The sequence below is a fragment of the Ovis canadensis genome, chromosome 8, assembly GCF_042477335.2.
Source record: "Ovis canadensis isolate MfBH-ARS-UI-01 breed Bighorn chromosome 8, ARS-UI_OviCan_v2, whole genome shotgun sequence".
NCBI classification, from domain to species: Eukaryota; Metazoa; Chordata; class Mammalia; order Artiodactyla; family Bovidae; genus Ovis; species Ovis canadensis.
The window spans coordinates 39,857,579-39,882,764 of record NC_091252.1 but is presented as its reverse complement, the minus strand read 5'-3'; the positions used below and the strand labels follow the sequence as shown (position 1 = coordinate 39,882,764).

At 40.5% G+C, this 25,186-nt stretch overlaps 1 protein-coding gene across 6 annotated transcripts in view; it reads left to right on the top strand.

Annotated features, from left to right (window-relative positions):
• Positions 1-25,186, top strand: part of AFG1L (AFG1 like ATPase) — a 197,326-nt gene that overhangs the window by 20,192 nt on the left and 151,948 nt on the right. For all 6 annotated transcript variants that reach the window (XR_011258582.1, XR_011258581.1, XR_011258580.1 and 3 more), the window contains exon 2: positions 5,208-5,431. Coding sequence is in view for 3 of the 6 variants with exons in the window: in XM_069598185.1 (XP_069454286.1) it covers positions 5,208-5,431 (224 nt within the window). In the remaining 3 variants the exon portion in view is untranslated. The remainder of the gene's footprint in view (positions 1-5,207; positions 5,432-25,186) is intronic.

Below are 25,186 nucleotides of genomic sequence, written 5' to 3'. Positions count from 1 at the left end.
GTATGTGGCTGCATTTCTGGACTCTCTGTTCTGTTTTATTGATTTGTTTGTCTATTCTTTTGGCAATATGGTGCTATAATGATTATTGTAGCTTTATAGTAGGTCTTGAAGTTGGGTAGTGTCCTCCAATTTTGTTCTCTGTTGGTATTGTGTTGGTTATTTTTGGTCTCTCTTGCTTCTTCATTTAAACTTTAGACTTATTTTGTCAGTATCCACAAAATAACTTGCCAGAATTTTAATTGAGAATCTGTAGATCAAGTTGGGAAGAACTGACATTTTGACAATATTTAGTCTATCCGTGCGCATACAATATTTCTCCATTTTTAAGTTCTTTGATTTTGTTCATCAGTGTTCTGTCATTTTCTGCATATAGATCTTTTACATATTTTGTTGGATTTACACCTTAGTATTTCATTTTTGGGAGTGCTAATGTAAGTGATATTTTAAAAAAAATTTATTAATTCAGCTATGCTGGTATTAGTTGTGGCACACAAGATCTTTGATCTTACATTGTGGTGTGTGGGAATCTTTAGCTGTGGCATGGGGGATTGCTAGTTCCATGACCAGGCATTGAACCTGGGCTCCCTCTATTGGGAGTGGAGAATCTTAGCCACTGGACCACCAGGGAAGTCCTTAAATGCTATTGTTTTTAATTTTACATTCCACTTTTCACTGCAGGCATATATGAAAGTGATTGTCTTTTGTATATTAACCTTGTATCTTATAACCTTATTGGAACTGCTAGTTAGTCCTAGGAGTCTTATTTTGTTGTTTCTTTTTTATTTTCTATATAGACAATCATGTCATTTGGGAACAGACATTTTATTTCTTCCTTTTCAATCTGCATACCTTTTATTTCCTCTTCTTGTCTTATGGCATTATTTAATGCTGTGTTGATATGGAGTGAAGAGAGGGGACATCCTTTACTTGTTCTTGATCTTAGTGGGAAACTTCTAGGCTATTACTCTTAAGTATATTTTTAGCTATAGGGTTTTTGTAGATATTCTTTATCAAGATAAGGAAGTTCCCTCTATTCTTAGCTTACTGAGAGTTCTTATCATGAATGGGTGTTAGTTTTTGTCAAATGCTTTTTCTGTGCTTATTGATTCCTTGAACCTCAGAATGAGAACACCATGTGTGTTGGGGATCCCCTTAAGACTACCCTCTGGGGATTTACTAAAAGACTCAGAGGACTCAGCATATAGTTGTACTCAAGGCTACCATTTATTATAGTGAAAGGATACAAAGCACAATCAGCAAAGGGAAAAGGCATGTGGGGGAAAGTTTGGGAAAAAATTAGAAGCATATAAGCATCTTTCAGTGGAGTCAAACAGAACATGCTTAATACCTCCAGCAACTTTGACAACGGGTGTGAAATGGTGTCTGTCAGGAAGATTCATTAGAGACTCAAGGCCTAGGGTCGACTGGTAGTTATGGACGCACCCTCTGCCTGTCCATGCGTGCATGTTTAGTTGCTTCAGTTATGTCTGACTCTGCAGCCCTATGGACTGTAGCCCACCAGGCTCCTCTTTGCATGGGCAAGTATACTGGAGTGGATTGCCATGGTCTCTGTCAGGGGATCTTCCCTACCCAGGGATTAAACCTGCATCTCTTATACTGCCTGAATTGGCAGGTGGGTTCTTTACTACTAGTGCCACCTGGGAAGCTCACCCTCTGCCTAGCCTGTGCCAAAATTCCAGACTTGTAGAAGGGAACTAGGTGTTCCGCATAAACCATATTGCTTATATATAATATAAGCATTTAGTCACAGTGAGTCACTCACTATTTCTGGGATTGATGGGAACCCTCTGGGAATTCAAGTTCCCAGTCAAGGTCCCACTTTTGCAAGCAGGCATTTCTAAGCTCTGCAGTCTGAGGCCTGCTGTGTTAACTCTTTTCTGTGCACTGTTCTCACTTAATGTGATCCTGTAAGGTGGGGAAGAGGCCTTAGGGGCTACTTTGGAAATGAAGGGATATGGATGTGAGAATGAGGGAGATATGAAGAGGATGGGACTTTGTTACCCCTTTCTTCTTTTCTCTTAAGTAAATTTAGGATCCGATGGAAGGTTTTGTATATAAAAAAGGTGCTGCTGTTAAAATTACATTTGAAAATCACTTCTTTAAACAGTGAGATGAATTTTAAGCCAAATATTGGTAAAATCACATTTGGATTTTAGCAGGATCATTTCTGTTGTTGATGGAAGATATTTTTTTAAGAGATTGTGATCAAGATAAATTTGAGGTTGGAGATGATCAGTGGCAGGGAGACCAAGACAGAGATAATTAAGAGCCTTGGCTGGAATGGTTATATGAAAAAGGAGGAGGGAGTGGATTAGAGAGACTTTAGGATGTGAAATTGTGTAGAGAGCTTCTCTGGTGGCTCAGACGGTAAAGAGTCTGCCTGCAATGTGAGAAACTTGGGTTTGATCCCTGGGTTGGGAAGATCCTCTGGAGAAGGAAATGGCAACCCACTCCAGTGGATTGCCGCTGGAAAATCCCATGGACGGAGGAGCCTGGTGGGCTACAGTCCACAGAGTTGCAAAGAGTCAGACACAACTGAGCGACTAACATACACACAGAAAATTGGGTAGCATTGATGATTGATTGGCTGAGGATCTGGTTGCGGTCTGGGGAAGGGGTTTGGGGATGGAGAAGGAAATTAGCATTATCTTAGGTATTTTACTTAGTTGATTACAGGGAGTGGAAAAGAGCATTTTCCCTGGTTGTGAGGGTCTCAAATCGTCCAACACTACTGGGTATCCAGCAGTGGATACCGACACTATCTACCTGAAGGTAGTAGCATCAGCTCCCACATGTTAAAGGGCCAGTCCCATGAAAATGGTGCCACTTCAGAGGCCAGCTGCAACTGTGCTGCCCTGCTTCCCACCCTCCTGCGTGGCTGAATTCAAGTTCAGGGGGTTGATAATTAGCTAAGTTTGATAATTTTCTAGTAATGGTCAGAGAACTCAGAAACACTTTAACTATGTTTATCAGTTTGTATATAAAGGGTAAATGGAAGGCAAATGGAAGGGATGCACAGGGGAAAGGGATGGGGCTTCCATGCTCTCTCTGGATACGTCACTTTCCCTTGAGGTGTTCACCATCCTGGCTGCTCTCCAAATCTTATTGTTCTAGAGTGTTTATAGAGTTTAATCTCCAGCCTTCCTTGCCCTCATAGGTTGGTGGATGGGACTGAAAGTTCCAACTTTCTAAACACTTGGTCTTTCTGGGAACCAGCCCTGTCCTGAGACTATTTTCAGGACCTTCCCTGAGTTCATTAGCATATGTGTGATAGAAAGAGGCTCATTATGAATAATAAAAGATGCTCTATCACTTAGGAAATTCCAAGGATTTTATGAGCTCTGTGCCAGGGACTGTGGACAAACTGCAAGTATGTTTCTTATACCACCCTGGTAAACGTCTCAAATCACTGGAAACCTCTGCGGAACTCTCAACCTGTGCCTTCAGTTTCAGCATGAACCCAAACCTTGTCCTTGGTCCTATGAGGCCTAGGATCCCAGGAGACCCTTAGTTTGGTTCTCTATTGCAGGCTGTAAGCCCCATGTATTAGTTAGGGTACAATTTAGGCCTCTGTAACAAAGAGACCCCAAAATACACTGCTTGAAAAGCAAGATAGACGTTTATTTTACATAAAAATCCAGGCAGGTGGTCCAGAGCTGGTTTGGCAGCTCAGCATTGTTGGGGAACTTTGCTCTGCTTTGCTCAGCATTCTGTGTGCCTCTCCTTGCCAGGTTGGCTCTTCCAGCTGCAGCCATGGCACTTTCTTTCCAGACAGAGGGAGGGGAGGGAAAGATAGGAGGGGAATTTGCCCTTTCCCTTTAAGTGCTCCGGAGCAGAGCGCACACATTTCAGCTTACATCCCATTAGTCACGTGGCCATCCTAGCTGCCAGAGAGACCAGGGTATGGAATATTTTACTGGGCTGACTTGTACCCAGCTAAAACCCCTGTTTAGAAAGGGAGAACAGTTATTAGGGGATAGCCCTGCCCTATCCTCAACAGTCAAAGTATATTTAAGGATTTTTTTTTCCTTTCTTAGAAAAAGAGGAAAATAATGTTGTGACTTAATTTTTTTCCTAAATTAAGTAATTTTCATATTATTGGAACAAAGGAAACATGTTATTCAATGAAACAAGAGAAACTCTGGCAAAATATCCTTGCAAAATCTTTGCCTAAAAATGTGCCAGCTTGAACCTGGCCCAAATAAGGAATGGAGTTATAACTGGACCTTACCATAGATAATCAGTTTTCTGCTTTGAAACACTCTTCTTGTCTCTCATCTCTTTGTGTTCAACCTAAAGGTAATGGAAAAAGAGAAGGAATCTTGTAAGCAGAGAACTGAATTCAACATGGTAACGTCTGAATGCTGTGTTGTTTTGGATAGGGATTAAGAGGCAACAGAAAACCCTTTGCGACTAGTCTCTAAGTCTCTGCCTTGGTATTAAAGAACCAGATTTAGGCCTAATGCAAAGAAAGGCACCACGTCTGCTGTGGGGAAGGATGCAATGAACCTTGGTGGCATTCAATGGAGTGGAGGTAAAGCTGTCACTGTAGAGGGGGTTAGGCTTCTTAGAGGGCTTCCCTGGTGATTCAGACAGTAAAGAATCCACCTGCAATGTGGGAGACCTGGGTTCAATCCCTGTGTTGGGACGATCTCCTGCAGGAGGGCATGGCAACCCACTCCAGTATTCTTGCCTGGAGAATCCCATGGACAGAGGAGCCTACAGTCCCTGGGGTCACAAAGAGCAGAACATGACTGAGTGACTAAACACACGCACAAAGGCTTCCTAGAAGAGGGGTTATAGTGATAGGTTCTGAGTTTGGGGTTTATTAAATTGAGTCAATCATTTATATATTTATTGTACAAAATGTGTATGTTTTAAAAATAATTATATATTTATTTGGCTGCTCTGAGTCTTAGTTGTAGCATGTGAGATCTAGTTCCCTAACCAGGGATCCAACCAGACCCCCTGCGTTGGGAACACAGAGTGTGAATCACTGGACCACCGGAGAAGTCCTCAAAATGTGTTTTATATTATGGTTTTCATCAAAATGATTTTTACAACAGCTGCTCAAATATGTACAGTTGTAATTGGTTAAAAGTTTTAAGAAAGAGTATCAAGCACTATGAAATACCTTCATTTCAGAAAGTCTTAAATCTTACATATATATATGTATTTGTTTATAGCCTATTCAGTTCAGCCCCCTGAGAGTATGTCTCCAACTGCTGCTACAGAGGCTTATTCAAAAGCTTTAGCTGTTTGCCATGGGCCATTGGACCACTATGACTTTCTGATCAAAGCTCGTGAGCTAAAAGATGATGAACATCAAAGAAGAGTCATACAGTGTCTGCAGAAACTGCATGAGGACCTTAAAGGATACAGGATAGAGGAAGAAGGCCTTTTTTCTAAGGTAAGATTTGTGTCATGTTAAAGATGAAATAGTTAAAAGTGTGAGCATTTTAAAACTAGATTAAATGCAGTTGGGTACACTCATGAAAGAGCTTGAAAATTTCCTTCCAGTTCCTTTAAACCAGCTCTGTTGGATCCCCATTTCTGACCTCTTGATGTTCTATAGCTTTCTTTTACCTTCAAGGGGATTCAAATAGCTTCATACTGAGGTAGTAAAAAGAATACCTAAATACCAGTTACAGTGAAAACTTGTATGCAATTCAAAGCTTCCCCCTCGCTCTAGCTCAGCCTGGCCTGGGATCAGTAGCAGAGAAGAAGGAGTGACTTGTTCTTTTTTCTCTCCCCTTCTCCTCTCTCTGCTAGCTTGGCTTCCCTAGGGTCAGAATGCGGGGGATAGACGATTAGAGTGAAACAGCAGAGTCTTGAGTGGCCAGTTAAGGGCCATTTGTGTGGTAGATGCTGACGTGCTAGCTCTCTGTGAGGAGCATTGTGTGCGTTCTTCAGGACTCCCATGAGGACCTCCCCGCTGCGTCACTGTGACCAACCTCCTATGATTCTAAGGAGCAAACATCTCACAGCACGACCCTGTGGTGCGGGCATAGCCTTGCCCTTGCACTTAGCCTTCTTCAGTGGGGTCCTTTCAGGACAGCTCTAGCCAGGTCACCTTTGTGGTGTCTACTGAGACCACCCCCAAGTAACACACCTCCTTTCTCCAAACCCTCCTGCGTGGGCAGCTTCAGTCAGTCTCCTGCCCTTGGACTTCTGCAGATTTAAGAAGCAAACACCAATGTCTGTTCTGTGTGCCCCTGCGCTCCTGGGGACACATACATGTCAGGTTCTTCTGTGAACTCTTTCACACCCTACTTGGGTAGCTGTCTGCAGATTTTCTCAACATAAGTGAGCATCCAGCTGGGGAGAGGATGCCCATTTTGCCTTAATTCTAATCTGTTTGGATGTTTCTCTTGGGGACCCCTTGCACTTGACATGAGGTTGGTTCATCCAGGGAAAATGCCACATAATTGTTTACCCAGCTAACAATTTTCTACCTTGATTACTTTGGTTGTGAGGCTGTTTTCTGGTGACCCCCCTCTTTTTAAGGAATTCCTGCATATATACAGCTAGTGCCTCTCTGCAGTGTATAGGGAGACCTGTTTCTCTTGTCCTCAGCTTTGAGTTTTAGCTGAAATTCTGAAACAACAGGAGAAACTCTCATTCCTTGTCCTGCTATAGAAGCTCTGTTATCAGTGGTGTGATCCTTGAATTATGAGGGATATTATGGTTCAACCCAAGAAACTAGTTTTCCTTTAATCGACTGACCAAACTACTTACCCCCCCTTAACACAAATATCCTTTTATTATAAGGTCTTTATAAGAAAGGTACTGTATAACAATATAACAATAACAATATAACTATAACAATAGTACTTTATTTGTAAGTTCTGCTGAAAGTAATTTTACTTTTTAAAAAGCACTTGAGAATGTAACAAAATGGTTTTATTTTTATGTAAGGAGAAACACTGCATTGTATTAACATGTTTTGGTTAAAAACAATAAAGTATTATTTAGGCTTGAGAAAGAAATGGAGATGTAGAACAAGATTATAAAAGAAAATAGCAACAAAGGGCATCTCCATCACTCAGCCAGGCCTCATAGAGCCTGCACCAGCTTTTGGCACCATTGTCAGGTGGTGCAGTGGTAAAAAATCCACCTGCCAATGCCGAAGATGCAAGGGACATGGGTTTAGTCCCTGGGTTGGGAAGATTCCCTGGAGGAGGAAATGGCAACCCACTCCAATTTTCTTTCCTGGAGAATTCCTTGGATAGAGGAGCCTGGCAGGCAACAGTCCACGGGGTTGCAAAGAGTCAGACATGACTGAGCACCTGAGCACAGTGGCTCTGAAAGCTCTGATGACTTGTAGGAAGCGGTCCCTGTTGATTCTCCAGTGCCTTGCCATTCATAAAGAGTGATCTGTTTACTCTTTGCTCCTTTTCCCCATTCTCTTTCCCGCTCTGTTCGTCCTACCAGCTTTTCATTTCTTTTCCTGTGTCTGTGGTTTAAATTCCCGAGGAAGAATCTGAGAGGCCACCCAAATCCTTCATCCCTGTTTGGGCAGAAGTTTCACACCAGTTTCCCAGGGGCTGCTAGTCAACACAAAGCCTGGCTCTCTGTATAAGGTGCTACCCAGTGCTCCCGTGAGCAGGGCAGTTTCCCTCAGAAGTGCACTGTGAGGCTGGGCGCCAGGGTGTGTTGGCTAGTCCAGCACAATGGTTATGGGAAATAATGTTGAATTATCCCTTTTGATGGCCAACGTTTTCTCTTTCTCTTGTGTTCTCGAAAGTTTATGGGTGAATCAAGAAGTAGGAAGTTTGGAAAACATAGATTGCTTAAGTACTGCATATTTAATTATAGTTTGCATTACAGGAGGTCTTCCAAATAAATTAACAACTTTGTTATGTGTCCTAGCCAGGAGACAGGATGTTTTAACTACCAGATTTTTGTTATCTGAAAGTTAAAATTTCTCTCATGACTTTTTATCTTATTCCACCTTTGATATATAAATTGGCTATGCTGAATCTGCCTCTAAATAGACAGCTATTTAGCAGTAAATAAATGCAATACTTTACTATCTAGAGGCCCTTGTTTTATTGTGTAATTCTTATGTAAGGAGAAAATTGGACAAGTCAGGTAGTTTCTAATGTGTCTAGTGAAAGCTTATATTTGTTAATCCCAATGCATATGTGAATGAATATTTAGTAGATTGATCAACATCTTTTTTATTTGTCCTGTCATTTCTTAAGCCCACAAAATATTTAGCATTGCAGAAGACCCAAATAGCAAATTTAGTCTGAATAAAACATGTAAAACTTCAGTTTTGAAGATTATAAAGATGCCACAAGACTATTTCTTCTAAAAATACTGACATGCCAATTATCAGAGAAGTGAAAATGTAAACTGTTAGATTTTCCAGCAGTAGAACTTTGTTAGTGGTGTAGAATCCCTTTTTTTGTTTTTTTAATAATGTTGTTTATGTCTGTGCTGGATCTTTGTTGCTGTGTGGGCTGTTCTTTCCTTACTGTGAGATGGGGCTCCTCTCTAGTTGCAGTGTGTGGGCTTCTCCTTGTGGTGGCTTCTCTTGTTGCAGAGCACAGGCTCTAGGGCGTGTGGGCTCCAGTAGTTATGGCACGTGGCCTCAGGGCTCAGTAGTTGCAGTTCCTGGGCTCTAGGACACAGGCTCAAGATTCATGGTGTACGGTCTTAGTTTCTCTGCAGCGTGTGGGATCTTTCTGGACCGGGATCAAACCCGTGTCTCCTGCATTGGCAATCTGATTCTTTACCACTCAGCCACCAGGGAAGCCCAGTATGTAGAATTTTTGATTTTCATAAATAGGGTTTGCAGTTTCATGGACATTTGATTCTTCCCCCAGCTTTATTGAGATACTATTGACAGATAACATATCTAAGTTTAAATTGTGCAGTGTGATGATTCATACCTGAGTACATTGCTAAATGATTCGATAATAAAATTAGTTAACCCCTATATCCCCTGACATTGGAGAAGGCAGTGGCACCCCACCCCAGTACTTTTGCCTGGAAAATCCCATGGACGGAGGAGCCTGGTAGGCTGCAGTCCATGGGGTCACTAAGAGTTGGACATGACTGAGCAACTTCACTTTCACTTTTCACTTTCATAAATTGGAGAAGGAAATGGCAACCCACACTGGTGTTCTTGCCTGGAGAGTCCCAGGGACGGGGGATCCTGGTGGGCTGCCATCTGTGGGGTCACACAGAGTCGGACACGACTGAAGTGACTTAGCAGCAGCCACAGCGTATCCCCTGACATAATTACTATTTCTCTTTGTGGTGAAAACATTTAAGATCTACTCTTCTGACAACTTTCAAATATTAATATACTACTATATTATTAATAATAGTCACCATGCTGCACATTAGATCTTATAGTTGGGAGGTTGTACCCTTTGACCAATATTTCACCAATTCCCCTGCCCCACAGCTCTTGATAACCACCATCCTATGAGTTAGGCTCTTGTAAAATTATTCCTGTAAGTGAGAACATACAGGATGGTCTTTGTCTGACTGGATTTCAGTTAGCATATGTGCAGATTTGACTTTGTTTTTGGTACAGATGTTTAAATATTCACTCTGGTAGACTTAAATTGTACTCCTAAGAAACGTTCTGTAAAGGTAAGCCATAATGTTAGAATAAAATGCACATTCTTCGCAAAATGCTGGAGTTATTATCAGTGAGGAGAATTGGTGGCAGACTATTAGGCTGCTTTCACCTACCTATGTCGCAAATGTCTTCTCTAGTAAAAATTTGAAAAAGTTATGAGCAGATGACCATGCTATATGAGCAACAAACTAGGAAGAATGAGCATTTATGAACATTTTACTTTTGTTATCAAATAAAACTTACAGCCAGGTTAATCTGACACGTTTAATGTATGCATAATTGTTATTGTGCTGTGAGGTAATTAGGCATAAATGGTAAGTAGTTCATGTAAATCACTATAATTAGTATTACTTTTACACAGCCAAATCAAGCATTTCTAGAGTCATGGAGGGAAAGAATTAAACAGAGTGTGGAGCTGCTCTGAAAATTTCTGTTTCCATTAATCAGGGGTATATAGGCAGCCAGGTTTTTTCCATCTCTGGGGAGGAGACACCATAGCCAAAGAGACCTGGGAACTGGGAAGGGGAGCAGGGGTCAAAATTCCTTTTCCTTTTCTCCTGCTCACCACAGAATAATTTTGTTTTTCCCTAATGAGAAATTATTATTTCAGACTTCCTTTTACAACCTATTATAGTCTTTGGTTTGGATAACTCTTCTCACTCTCCTAAGAACAATGCATGTAGCAGGTAGAAATGACCTGCGCTACCTTGAATTCAGCTGGTGTAAGGTCTTGGTGCTTTCTCTGATCTGGCTCCTTGCACCTGGCAGCCGTGAGCTAGATACCTGGAATGCTGTGCTGTGGACTTTTCTCTCGGGAGATGCAGGAGACCCATTGTCTGGCTCCCTTCAGTTATTTATCCAAGACTAGCCAGTTTGCTGGGTTTTACTCAGTTCCTCCCTTCTCTCCTCTAGCTAAGGAGGTGAGCCCTTACTCTCTCCGTTCCTTTTCTTAAAACTGACGTTTCCTATAGGTGAAGTAGGTTGAGCAGTGTGATTTAGGTAAAGCTTCCCTGTTCTCTGGTAATTTAGCCTTTAGAATATAATAAGCAGCATTGACTTTGGAATAGATATCTATCTATTAAAGACCAGAAATATTTTTAAATGTATGTTTTTTTGTGTATCGAATTTTTTTGAAAGCAAAAGATTATATCCTAACCCAATGACAGCTTTATCTGTAAGGAAGCAAGTTTGGGAGTCAAACTGCATTGTTTTTTGGGAACTTAACACATGCCAAAGACTCATTTATGTCTGAAATTTGAGAAAGAGAATATAATGGGCCTGCTTCCATCTCCAGAATAATTAACAAATGTATTCAATTACATTTTAAATTTTGTCATGGTTCCAGAGGTAAAATTATGCTGTCAGTGTAGATGAGAATGTCTATTTTTGTTTTTTCTTCCAGTTTTATTGAGATATATTTGATATATAGCACTGTATAACTGAGGTGTAGACCATACTGATTTGACTTACATGCATGTGTGGGTGCTAAATCACTTCAGTCGTGTCAGACTCTTTGCGGCCCTATGGACTGTAGCCTGCCAGGCTCCTCTATCAGTGGGATCCTCCAGACAAGGATACTGGAATGGGTTGCCATTTCCTCCTCCAGGGGATCTTCCCAACCTAGGAATCAAACCTGCATCTCTGTGTCTCCTGCATTGGCAGGTGGGTTCTTTACTGCTAGCACCACCTGACTTACATGCTTGGTGGAATGATTACCATTGAAGTCCAGTGAACATCCATCATCTCATGTAGATACAAAATAAAACAAAGAAAAAAAATTTTGTGTGTGTGATAATAACTCTCAGGATTCACTCTCCAAACAACTTTCACATATAACATGTATCAGTATTAATTATGTTAATCATGTTAGACATTATATCCCTGTTATTTATCTTATAACTAGAAGTTTGTACTTTGGGACTGCCTTCATCCATTTCTCCCCCACACCCCCTCACTAGATGAGAATATCTTTTATAAATTCCTTAGAGTAAATTGAAAGAAAAGGGGAATACCCTAATGTCTTAAGTAGGAATTTTATTGTCATTGTCAGCCAAAACTGACTACTTTGGTTATGGCAGCAGAATTATGTAGGCCATAAAGAGGCATTAGAGCCATGGGATCTATGCTGAGATTTTGGTCAGGTCTTTAGATCAGGGGCTGGTGAACATTTTCTGTAAAGGACCATGTAGGAAATCTTTCAGGTTTTAGGGGCCGTATGATCTCTGTCACAGCTCTTCAGTTCTGCCATTGTAGTCAGAGTAGCCACGGACAATACATAAATAAATGTATTTTGATAAACATTTATTTATAAAAACAGAGGTCAGACTGGATTTAGCCCACAGGCCATAACTTGCTGACCCCTGCTATAGATGGATGACTGCTTCCTGACTGGATTTGAGGGTGGTGGGAGACCAGTAATAGTATTCAAAGTTCTACCAGAAATGTACTTAGTCTAGGTTTCCAGTCTAATTTTCTGTTACTTTCCTGTATATATATCTGCCTCTAGTCAACAGAAATGTTCACTGATCACTTATTATATAGACATACAGACAAGTGGAACAAAATAGAATACATGGAGACCTGATATACCATTGAATTGGCACTGAAAATCAGTGGAAAAAGATGGTCTAGTCAGTAAACAGCGATGACACAATTGATTATCTTTGTGAAAAGTAAAATTAGATATCTACCTTGCTGAACATAAACATAAATTCCACAGAATCAGTGTCCTAAACTTAAAGGGAAACTTTAAAACTTCTTGAATAAAATATAGAGGATTTATTTTTGTGACCGTGGGGAAGGGAAGACCCACTTACACAAGATGTGAAAGCTTAAATTATAAAGGTAAGATGGATACATTTGACCCTACTAAAATTTAAAACTTACAGTCAACAAAAAGCACTCTAGAAAGGTTAAAAGGCAGACCACAGACTGGGAGAAAATATTTGCATCAAAAATAATTGACTTAGGGAGGTGGGAGCGAGGTTCCAAAGAAAGCTGACATATGTATACCTATGGCTTATTTGTGTTGACGTATGGCAAGAAACTAACACAATATTGTAAAGCAATTATCCTCCAATTAAAAATTAAAAAATTGACTGTAGATTGCTATCTAGAATATATAAAGAACTCCTACCAAAAAGAGAAAAAAAAAATCAAGGTGGTAGAAAAATGGTCAAAGAAGAGTCTGTTTTGGGGGGATAAGTAGTAGATGCCACAAAAAGATAAGTAAATCAAAACATATTTTTAAAATGAAATGTTCACTCTGAGGAAGAAGGGCACAAAACGGGGGGCATCAACTGTATCTAATTTTTTTTAAATTTTGGAATAAATATGTCAAAATATAAAGATTTGATAAAGCTGAAAGCTAAGTAACCAGGTGGTCAATATTTTCTCCAGTTTAGACTATTTATAATATTCCATAAGTGTACCTTTAAGTGTAATTGTGAGATATTTCAACAGGTTAGTTGATTTTAAAAAATAATTTTAAGGAAATTATAACTTTCCCTAATAATATGATACTAACTCAGCATTTGCTTCTTATAAATAGACTGAGGAAGGGGTATTATGAGCTCAGAAAATACTCAGCAAAGCATAGGAAATATCTTACTAAAAGGTTTTTGACTGAGTGAAAACCTCTATTTGGAAATGAGAGAACTATAAAGAAAAAGCACTTCTAACCCATGCTATCATCTCCAGTAGAGATGTGCAGATATTAGGACCTGAACACTGAATGTACATTTCAGGCCAAAGTGCCACAGCCATGTGTAGCTTTCTCAGAAGTGTGAAGCATAGCTCCAATGCATCCGTAGTCCCTTCATGGCAATGAAAAGCACCACAGAGCTGCCTTCAGTTATCTTTGCCCTGACGAACCACAAAAAGTCCCCGTAAGTATTTCTCCCCGAATCACACTGCTACTTGGTCAGGGGTGGCTTGTCAGCAGAGCAGATACAGGTAGTGTTGCCTTTTCTTCCAGTTTCCTCCCATTCAGTTTCCTCTCATTATCCATGCTGTATCAATAATGATATTTATAACAGAATGTGAAGTCAAGTGGGCCTTAGAAAGCATCACTACGAACAAAGCTAGTGGAGGTGATGGAATTCCAGTAGAGCTATTTCAAATCCTGAAAGATGATGCTGTGAAAGTGCTGCACTCAATATGCCAGCAAATTTGGAAAACTCAGCAGTGGCCACAGGACTGGAAAAGGTCAGTTTTCATTCCAATCCCAAAGAAAGGCAATGCCAAAGAATGCTCAAACTACCGCACAATTGCACTCATCTCACATGCTAGTAAAGTAATGCTCAAAATTCTGCAAGCCAGGCTTCAGCAATACGTGAACTGTGAACTTGCTGATGTTCAAGCTGGTTTTAAAAAAGGCAGAGGAACCAGAGATCAAATTGCCAATATCCGCTGGATCATGGAAAAAGCAAGAGAGTTCCAGAAAAACATCTATTTCTGCTTTATTGACTATGCCAAAGCCTTTGACTGTGTGGATCACAATAAACTGTGGAAAATTCTCAAAGAGATGGGAATACCAGACCACCTGACCTGCCTCTTGAGAAATCTGTATGTAGGTCAGGAAGCAACAGTTAGAACTGGACATGGAACACCAGACTGGCTCCAGATAGGAAAAGGTGTACGTCAAGGCTGTATATTGTCACCCTGCTTATTTAACTTCTGTGCAGAGTACATCATGAGAAATGCTGGACTGGAAGAAACACAAGCTGGAATCAAGATTGCTGGGAGAAATATCGATAACCTCAGATATGCAGATGACACCACCCTTATGGCAGAAAGTGAAGAGGAACTCAAAAGCCTCTTGATGAAAGTGAAAGAGGAGAGTGAAAAAGTTGGCTTAAAGCTCAACATTCAGAAAACGAAGATCATGGCATCCAGTCCCATCACTTCATGGGAAATAGATGGGGAAACAGTGGAAACAGTGTCAGAATTAATTTTGGGGGCTCCAAAAATCACTGCAGATGGTGACTGCAGCCATGAAATTAAAAGATGCTTACTCCTTGGAATAAAAGTTATGACCACCTACTAGATAGCATATTCAAAAGGAGAGACTTGACTTTGCCGGCTAAGATCCATCTAGTCAAGGCTATGGTTTTTCCTGTGGTCATGTATGGATGTGAGAGTTGGACTGTGAAGAAGGCTGAGCACCGAAGAATTGATGCTTTTGAACTGTGGTGTTGGAGAAGACTCTTGAGAGTCCCTTGGATTGCAAGGAGATCCAACCAGTCCATTCTGAAGGAGATCAGCCCTGGGATTTCTTTGGAGGGAATGATGCTGAAGCTGAAACTCCAGTACTTTGGCCACCTCATGCGAAGAGTTGACTCATTGGAAAAGACTCTGATTTGGGGAGGGAGTGGGGGCAGGAGGAGAAGGGGATGACAGAGGATGAGATGGCTGGATGGCATCACTGACTCGATGGACGTGAGTTGGTGATGGACAGGGAGGCCTGGCGTGCTGCAATTCATGGGGTCGCAAAGAGTCGGACAGGACTGAGCGACTGAACTGAACTGAACCTGGTTGGGCCATTCTCCTGCTTAAGGCTTCCCAGTGCCCTCCAGATAAAGTACAAACTCATTAGCGTGTTCTACATAGTTCTTGAGAGCCTGCCTGGTCCCTGCCTCTTACCAGCCTCATCTGTCTTTGTTATCAGCTGTCCCCAGCTGTGACAAGCTACTTAAAGATTGTTAGACAAGAGAGGGACCTCCTCTTGCCTCTGAGTCTTTGTTGAGGCTGCCTGTCTCCCGTCTCCCATGGCCTCCCTGGCGACCACACATTCCTTTAGTACATGCCACGTCATGCTTTCTGGATTGCCTAGATCTGCAGAACTTAGTTCACTGCCTGATACAAAGTAGGTGCTCCATGTTCAATTCATGTCTCTGGAATAAATGAAAAAAAAAAAGAAGATTTGAATGAATAACAAAGCAATCACTGAAGATTCACAAAATACTTCTCTGCTGACTCTGAAGTCGGTTGCTCATGAGCCTATCCTTATGTCTGTGTCAGAGTATCAGTGTTTTTGTGAGTTTTACATTCACTTGCTTCTCTGTGGACATGTTTGTGTTCTCATTTCCTCCATAGTGCAAGTTCTTTGAAAATCCAGGAGAAGCCTGGATGGCCATTTGAATCCCTCAAATTCAGAACCTCAACTGGGTTCAGACTGGAATATTTTCCACATCTTTCTTTTGATAAACTCCAGGTCAGTTTGAAAATTATACTTATGTCCTAGATGTCCCTCTGAACAAGTGGTGGGCTTGGAGTAGGTCACACCTAAGCTAGTCCAGAATTTGAATTCAGTCAGGAGTGAGTAAACTGGAAGGATTTGCTGAAGAAATTAGCTCATTTGTCTGACATGTATAGACACTTAGAAATGCTTGTTACTTGAATGCATGCGGCGTTAAAAAGTCATTTGCATCTTGCAATTCTGTTGTAATCAGAAATTGAGCCATTTCTTAGGCTAGTTGTTTTAGAGATTTAAACTCACCCCCCCACACACCCTCCTCCCGCTAGTTGTTTAGCTACTTAAAGGCTTAATTATACTAGTAAACTGAACAAATTGGTGTACTTTAGGTTACAAGGGTTCTTTTGCAAATCAGCTGAAGGCATTTAAAAAAAGATTTTCATTTAAAGAGAATTTATGGGTGCTAACATATAGTTCAGTTTTTTAGTTTTTAATGGTCTTCTTAGAAACCTGAAGTGATCTACTTTTATCAAACAGTGGTTTATGTTGAGAATGATATAATGCTTCTTTTTAAAAGATGTAATTATCTTCAGCATTCCAGCTGGAATCATTGTTTCTGATTCTGTCATTTTGGGAGATAATAATGGAATGGTGAGGGGTGTGTGGAGAAGCAGGAAAAGTAATATTCCTGCATTTTAAACAAATTGAAAACTCTTTATTTTAAAGCACCACCATTATTATCTTAATTGTCCTAATGGAAATTATGCTTGACTAGCAAGTGGACAGTAACCCAGAAAGGTGGAGGACATGCTATTTTAATTTACAGCTTTGATGAGAATCACCTTGAATTATTTTTAATGCTTGAATTTTAATATTATAAGGGACAAAGGATAAAGTTAGAATGATTAAATAAAAATATTTGGAATGATGGATGACAAATGTTTACTTTGCAGAAGTTAAAGGAATAGTTTTGAAAGCAATTGTCTAAAATGCAAATATATAGATGCTTTTGGAATAATTTAAGACTTAGTTCAAAAGTAAAAGTAATACAGTAATTAATCACTTTTACAAATTTTGTGTTTTGTTTTACCCAACTTTTTATTTTGAAAAATTTCAACAGTACCCTTAAAACCACTTAAAATGATCAATATTTTGCTGCATTAGGATTTTTTTCTCTCAGTATTTTCTCTTTAATCATCTGAAAATAAGTTGTAATATTGAAACACTTGACCTCCAAAAACATCATTATGTATCTCCTAACAAGGACCTTTCCCTGCATAACTAGATTACTATTGTCACACCAAGAAACTTATTTTTTATTGGAATATAATTGCTTTATAATATTGTGTTAGTTTCTGCTGTATGAGGAGGTGAATAGACTATATGTATACATACATTCTCTCCCACTTGGGCCTCCCTTCCCCTCTACCTCCGTTCCCACCCATCTAGGTTCTCACAGAGCACAGAGCTGAACTGCCTGTGCTATACAGCAGATTCTCACTAGCTGTCTATTTTATACATGGTAGTGTATATGTTAATCTTAATCTCCCAGTTCATCCCAGCCTCCCTTCCCCTACCTGTGTTCCACATGTCTGTTCGCTACATCTGTGTCTCTATTCCTGCCCTGGAAATAGTTTCACCTATACCATTTTTCTAGATTCCACATACATGCATTAATATACAACATTTATTTTTCTCTTTTTGACTTACTTCACTCTATATGACAGACTCTAGGTCCATCCTCATCTCTACAAACGATCCAGTTTCATTCCTTTTTATGGCTGAGTAATTTTCCGCTGTATGTATGTACCATATCTTCTTTTTTAAGAAAATTAATTAATTTTATCTTTGGCTGGGCTGGCTTTCCCTAGTTGCTGGGAATGGGTCCTACTCTCAAGTGGCAGTGCTTGGGCTTCTCACTGTGGTGGCCTCTCTTGCGGAGCATGGGGTCCTGGGCGCTCAGGCTTCTGTAGTTGCAGCTCATGGGCTTAATTGCTCCCTGGCATGTGGGATCTTCCCAGACTGGGGATGGAACCTGTGTCCTTTGCATTGGCAGGCAGATTCTTAACCACTGGGCCACCAAGGAAGTCCCTGTACCATATCCTCTTTAGCCGTTTATCTGTTGCTAGACAGATGACATTTAGGTTGTTTCCATGTCCTGGCTATTGTAAATAGTGCCGCAGTGAACATTGAGGTACGTGTGTCATTTTGAATTATGCCTGGATTTTCTCAGGGTATAGGCCCAGTAGTGGGATTGCTGGGTCATATGGTAGTTCTGTTTTTAGTTTTGTAAGGAACCTCCATACTATTCTCCACAGTGGCTATATCAATTTACATTCCTACCAACAATGCAAGAGAGTCCCCTTTCCTCAACAACCTCTCCAGTATTTATTGTTTGTAGACTTTTTGATGATGGCTATTCTGACGGGCAGTTAGAATGTGGTACCTCATTGTAGTTTTTTTTTAATACATATATTTGGCTGTGCCGGGTCCTAGTTGCCGCCCTCAGGATCTTTGATCCATCTTCCTTGTGGCATGCGGGATCTTTAGCTGCAACATGTAGGATCTAGTTCTTTGACCAGCAATTGAACCTAGGCCCTCTGCAGTGGGAGGGGAGGCTTAGCCACTGGACCACCAAGGAAGTCCCTCTCATTGTAGTTTTGATTTGAATTTCTCTAATAATGAGCAGTGTTGAGCATGTTTTCATGTATCTGTTGGCCATCTGTATATTTTCTTTGGAGAAATGTCTGTTTATATCTTCCACTATTTTTGATTAGATTGTTTTTTGTATTTTTTTTTTTTTTGACATTGAGCTCCATGAGTTATTTGTGTATTTTGGAGATTAATCCCTTCTTGCTTCATTTGCAAGTATTTTTTCTTAATGTTGATGCAGTGATATATAAAATAGGGTCACTCAATTTAGCAAATAAAAATAAAGTCCAGATAAACTTGAATTTCAGATAAATAATGGTTTTTTGGTGTATGTATGTCCCATGCAACATTATATGATGTCAGTGTGAAACTCAAATTTAACTGGGCATCCAGTATTTTATCTCATAAAGTAATTAATATGGGCTAAATATGAAACCCATATTTAAATTTCTTCAGTTGTCCCCCAAATGTTCTTTTAAATATGTGTGTGTATGTGAATCCAGTAATCATGTTTTATATTTGACTTTGTCTAATAAAATTTTGATAGAATAATTATCAGGTATTTACTTTAAAAATATAAACTCATGTTCAAAAGATTCTTTGTATGAAAGTGGGCTTTCCATGTATATGAAATTAAAACCATAAATTTTTACTTAATTTAGTGGTTTGGAGTGTCATCACCAACATGTATAACAACTAGGACCCCAAACACTTGTGACATTAGCACATTTCCTTGTTGGATGACTGGCAATGCAGTCATATTGTTTAAAAAAATTTTAATAATGTTTATGACAGCTGCTTTTCTTGTTGTCCTCCCTTTTGGTTTAGTATTATTGTATTCTATCACTTATTATAGTAAGTCTCCTAAACTTGAGATGTTCCCTTGAGTCATCACCTGTGAGTTTAGTTGTTTTTTAGGTTCCACACATGAGTTCATACGTTTGTCTTTCTCTGTCTGATTTACTTCTCTTAGCATAATGCCTTCAGTGTCCATCGGTGGTGTCACAAATGTCAGAATTCCTTTCTTTTTTAATGGTTGAATAATTTCCATTATGTGTGTGTGTGTAACACTTCGGTTGTTTCCATTTTTTGGCTATTGTAAATAATGCTGCAATGAACAGGGAGTTGTAGCTCTCTCTTTGAGCTAGTGTTTTCATTTGGATAAGTATCCAGAAGTGGAATTGCTAAATCGTATGGTAGTGCTATTTTTAATTTTTTGAGGAACCTACCTACTGTTTTCCACCGTACCGTGGCTGTACCCGTGTACATTCTAGCAGTGCATGAGGTTCCCCTTCTCTGCATCCTCAGCAGCACTTGTTTCAAGCAGGGGCTCCTCTGGTTGCAGTGGGAGGGCTTCTCACTGCGGTGGCTTCTCTTATTATGGAGCACGATCTCTAAGCACATGGGCTTCAGGAGCTGTGGCTCCCGGGCTCTAGAGCACAGGCTCAGTAGTTGTCATGCATGGACTTAGTTGCTCCGAGGCACGTGGAATCTTCCCAGACAAGGGATCAAATCCATGTCTCCTATGTTGGCAGGTGGATTCTTTACCTCTGAGCCACCAGGGAAGCCCTGGAGACCTGCTTTATCTTGCCCTCCTGATTATTTTGACTTAGTGTTCAGCTTGGCTTATGTCAGAGTAGCAAACTAGCATCACATCTATGCAGCGTACTGCCCAGAAGACAAGAGCTCTTTCACCTAAAGATGAATAACAGAACTCTCCTTGGTTGAACTTAGTCATAAACTTAGCCCTGAAACCCTCATCTGGTTGTGTAGGGTAGAGCAGGGAGTAGGACCGTTCTCATCTAAAGGACGTGACGGCTGCACAGTTGTATAAGATTGTTGAGAAGAGTCTGAAAGCCCTGAGGAATACCCCTCCATTTTGTCAACAAATCTATTTCACTGGTTAGTTTACTGTGCCTCTGAACAATTCTCTAGAGCCTTCTTAGCTCCCTTCGAGCTAAACTACGCTTCCCCCATCACTTTCAACAGATGTCTACGTCTTTATAAAGAGAAAACAGAAGGCATTGTGTTGGCCCTCCTTCAGCCTCCTATATGAAGTTGCAATCCCAGAAGTCTGGGTGAATGTGAAGGAATGTGAAAGAAAGTCAGTATCTAGTATGAGTTTTTTTCTGTTTTTAGCTATCCTTCCATATTTATTTTTAATTTTATTCCATTAGGTAGGAGTACAGTGATTCTTTGAAATATATTGAGATTTCTTCTATTGCTTAGAATATGAACAGTATTTGAAAATGTGCTCCCTGTTCTTAAATGTATTCTTGATTTGTTTGGTAGAGTTTATATAGATTTGAAATAGCTTAAGTGTACATTAATGTTCAGATCTTTGAGAGGGGTGTGTCAAAGGGTGTGATGTTTCTTCTTTTGTGATCCATAGGTTTGGATAGAGGTGGGTATCAGTACATGAAGTTTGCAGTCTTCAGTGTGAGTGAGTGGGCCTTGTGATTAGACATGCAGAGGTGGGCAGTGGATGGGAACTCCCCTGTGCTGTGCCCTGAATCCAATAGATAAGGAAGCAGCAGGGTGTACGCTTGATGTGCCTTCAGTTCAATTCAGTTCAGTCACTCAGTCGTGTCCAACTCTTTGCGACCCCATGAATTGCAGCACGCCAGGCCTCCCTGTCCATCACCAACTCCCGGAGTTCACTCAGACTCATGTCCATCGAGTCAGTGATGCCATCCAGCCATCTCATCCTCTGTCGTCCCCTTCTCCTCCTGCCCCCAATCCGTCCCAGCATCAGAGTCTTTTCCAATGAATCAACTCTTCTAATGAGGTGGCCAAAGTACTGGAGTTTCAGCTTTAGCATCATTCCTTCCAAAGAAATCCCAGGGCTGATCTCCTTCAGAATGGACTGGTTGGATCTCCTTGCAGTCCAAGGGATTCTGATGTGGCTTATCCAGAGTCATATAGCTAGTAAGTAGCAGAATCACAATTTGTACCAAGATCTTTTCAGTTCAGCTCTCCTACTCTTTCCTTGTGGAGGTAGGTGATAGTTTTCCACTATCTTCCAACATCATCCTTATGCTTACTATCTGCAGAGTCTATAATACAGTATCACTGTATCCCTATCAAAAACCCATTAGAGAAGGTGTCATGATCCTACTTCACAAATTCCCTAAGATATAGTTAATATGACAAATTTTACAGCTGGTCACTTGAGAAACTTACGTTCAGATTTCCAAGTTTTTGTCTAGTGTGAAGTGTGTATATTTTAGAGATTGGGCGTGTATCAGAGTTCTGGTAGGAAACTTCACAGCAGTTTCAAATAAAGACTGAATCAAGAAATGACTTAAGAGAGTCATGGGCAGGGCAGTCCTAACAGGAAACCAGGGCATGGAGGAGTGAAGGAGTAGCCTGCAGAGAGCTGGAGCTGTGGCATGAGGACCTCATGGCTCTGGAGGGAAGCCTCTCTGCCAGAGACAGCCTGGAAGCAGGGAGGCAGAGGGAGAGAATGACCAGGCTTTCTCTCCACCCCCTCCCTCCTGTCTCCTACAAGCAGTGCCTCCCAGAGGCTGAACCCAGCTAGCAGCCAGCTAGCAGCCAGCCAGCAAGGTTTCCCCCCTGGGTAGAGAGCAGGTCATCGGAGGCTTGTTGGGGGATGGGAGCATGTGGCGCATCCCAGCACCCAGCACCTAGGACCTAGGCCAGGGTGGCATGCTCTGAGACATAAGAACACGTTACAGGAAATTAAAACATTGAGAAAGGGAATTTAATGGACCTGAAAAATAGGGTAAATTGTGAGAAAATGTAAATTAGAAGCATATAAATGATGTGGGTTCCTGTGTAGTTATTTTGAAGAAACTGTGAACCTAACTCTCCCTGAATTCACTATGATGAATAAAGAACTTAGAAACTTCTTTAGGACCCATTTTACAGCCTTGTAAATAGTTTTACTGTTCTCCATTCAATCCTCTGACTTTCCCATTAAAATATAGATTTTTAATCCTTTGAAATAATTTCAGTAATTTTTGGAAGACTGAAATTTTATTAGGAGAAAATCAGCCTGCCTTTCCAAGTAAAAATACTTGGTGCATATAATACAGTTTAGATGGGTGATATCTAACATTTATCATTAGGGGAGTATCCATTGTGTTTATCAACTTCTTTGGAGTAAAATCTTTCTTTGGAGTAAAATCTGCATCTTAAATAGTATTTATGCTATACTAGATATCTGTGATTTCACATGTTTGAGAATCTTTTCCTTTGGTACTCTATAACCATCTGGTAGGTACCTCTTTATCATCTTCTAAATGTTGCCTTAAATATAATATAAATTATATATGTAATATATAATGTACTATGATGGTGGTGGTGGTGGTGGTTTAGTTGCTAAGTCGTGTCTGACTCTTGCAACCCCATGGACTATAGCCTGCCAGGCTACTCTGTTCATGGGATTCTCCAGGCAAGAATACTAGAGTGGGTTGCCATTTCCTTCTCCAATAATGCAGTATAATATTTGCCAAACTGCTTTTTCAAAAATACATTAAGTTTGGGTAAAACAGAAGAGAGGCCCAAGTGAGATATATATGTGTATATATATATACACACATATATTTGTATTAACACATATATGCATATATATGTGGGGTTTTTTAGCAGCATTGAATTCTTGCCATGTCATCCTCCCCCGCTCCCCATCTTTGTTAAATTTTTGCCTTGAATTTCACTGATTAAGCACATGTTGATTATATTCTGACTAGACCCTGGACAATTGCAAATTATGTTCAGTCCAGTTCAGTTCAGTTGCTCAGTCCTGTCCAACTCTTTGCGATGCCATGGACTGCAGCATGCCAGGCTTCGCTGTTCATCACTAACTCCCGAAGCTTGCTCAAACTCAGTGTCCATCAAGTCGTTGATGCCATCCAACCATTTTATCCTCTGACATCCCCTTCTTCTCCTGCCTTCGATCTTTCCCAGCATCAGGGTCTTTTCCAATAAGTCAGTTCTTTGCATCAGGTGGCCAGAGTATTAGAGTTTCAGCTTCAGCATCAGTCCTTCCAATGACTATTCAGGACTGATTTCCTTTAAGATTGACTGGTTTGATCTTGCAGTCCAAGGGACTCTCAAGAGAGTCTTCTCCAACACTACAGTTCAAAAGCATCAACTATTTGGTGCTCAGCTTTCTTTATAGTCCAACTCTCACATCCATACATGACTATTAGAGAAACCATAGCTTGGACTAGATGGACCTTTGTTGGCAAAGTAATGTCTCTGCTTTTTAATATGCTGTCTAGGTTGGTCATAGGTTTTCTTCCAAGGAGCAAGCGTCTTTTAATTTCATGGCTGCAGTCACCATCTGCAGTGATTTTGGAGCCCCAAAAACTAAAGTCTCTCACTGTTTCCATTGTTTTCCCATCTATTTGCCATGAACTGATGGGACCTGATGCCGTGATCTTCGTTTTCTAAATGTTGAGTTTTAAACCAACTTTTTCACTCTCCTCTTTCACTTTCATCAAGAGGCTTTTTAGTTCTTTACTTTCTACCATAAGGGTGGTGTCATCTGCGTATCTGAGGTTATTGATATTTCTCCCAGCAATCTTGATTCCAGCTTGTGCTTCTTCCAGCCCAGCGTTTCTCATGATGTACTCTGCATATAAGTTAAATAAGCAGAGTGACAGTATACAACCTTGACGTACTCCTTTTCCTATTTGGAATCAATCTGTTGTTCCATGTCCAGTTCTAACTGTTGCTTCCTGACCTGCATACAGATTTCTCAAGAGGCAGGTCAGGTGGTCTGGTACTCCCATCTCCTTCAGAATTTTCCACAGTTTGTTGTGATCCACACAGTCAAAGGCTTTAACATAGTTAATAAAGCAGAAGCAGATGTTTCTCTGGAACTCCTGCTTTTTCAATGATCCAACGGATGTTGGCACCTTGATCTCTGGTTCCTCTGCCTTTTCTAAATCCAGCTTGAACATCTGAAATTTCACAGTTCATGTACTGTTGAAGCCTGGCTTGGGGAATTTTGAGCATTACTTTGCTAGCGTGTGAGTTGAGTGCAATTGTGTGGTAGTTTGAACATTCTTTGGGATTGCCTTTCTTTGGAATGAAAACTGACCTTTTCCAGTTTTATGGCCACTGCTGAGTTTTCCAAATTTGCTGGCATTCTGAATGCAGCACTTTAACAGCGTCATCTTTTAGGATTTGAAATAGCTTAAGTGAAATTCCATCACTTCGACTAGTTTTGTTTGTAGTGATGCTTCCTAAGGCCCACTTGACTTCACATTCCAGGATGTCTGGCTCCAGGTGAGTGATCACACCATCGTGGTTATCTGGATCATGAAGATCTTTTTTTGTATTGTTCTTCTGTATATTCTTGCCACCTCTTAATATCTTCTACTTCTGTTAGGTCCATACCATTTCTGTCCATTATTATGCCCATCTTTGCATGAAATGTTCCCTTGGTGTCACTGATTTTCTTGAAGAGATCTCTAGTCTTTCCCATTCTGTTGTTTCCCTCTATTTCTTTGCATTGGTCACTGAGGAAGGCTTTCTTCTCCATCTTATTCTTTGAAACTCTATATTCAAATGGGTATATCTTTCCTTTTGTCCTTTGCTTTTAGCTTCTCTTCTTTTCTCAGCTATTTATAAGGCCTCCTCAGACAACCATTTTGCCTTTTTGCATTTCTTTTTTTGGGGATGGTCTTAATCTGCCTTCTGTACAGTGTCATGAAGCTCCATCCATAGTTCTTCAGGCACTC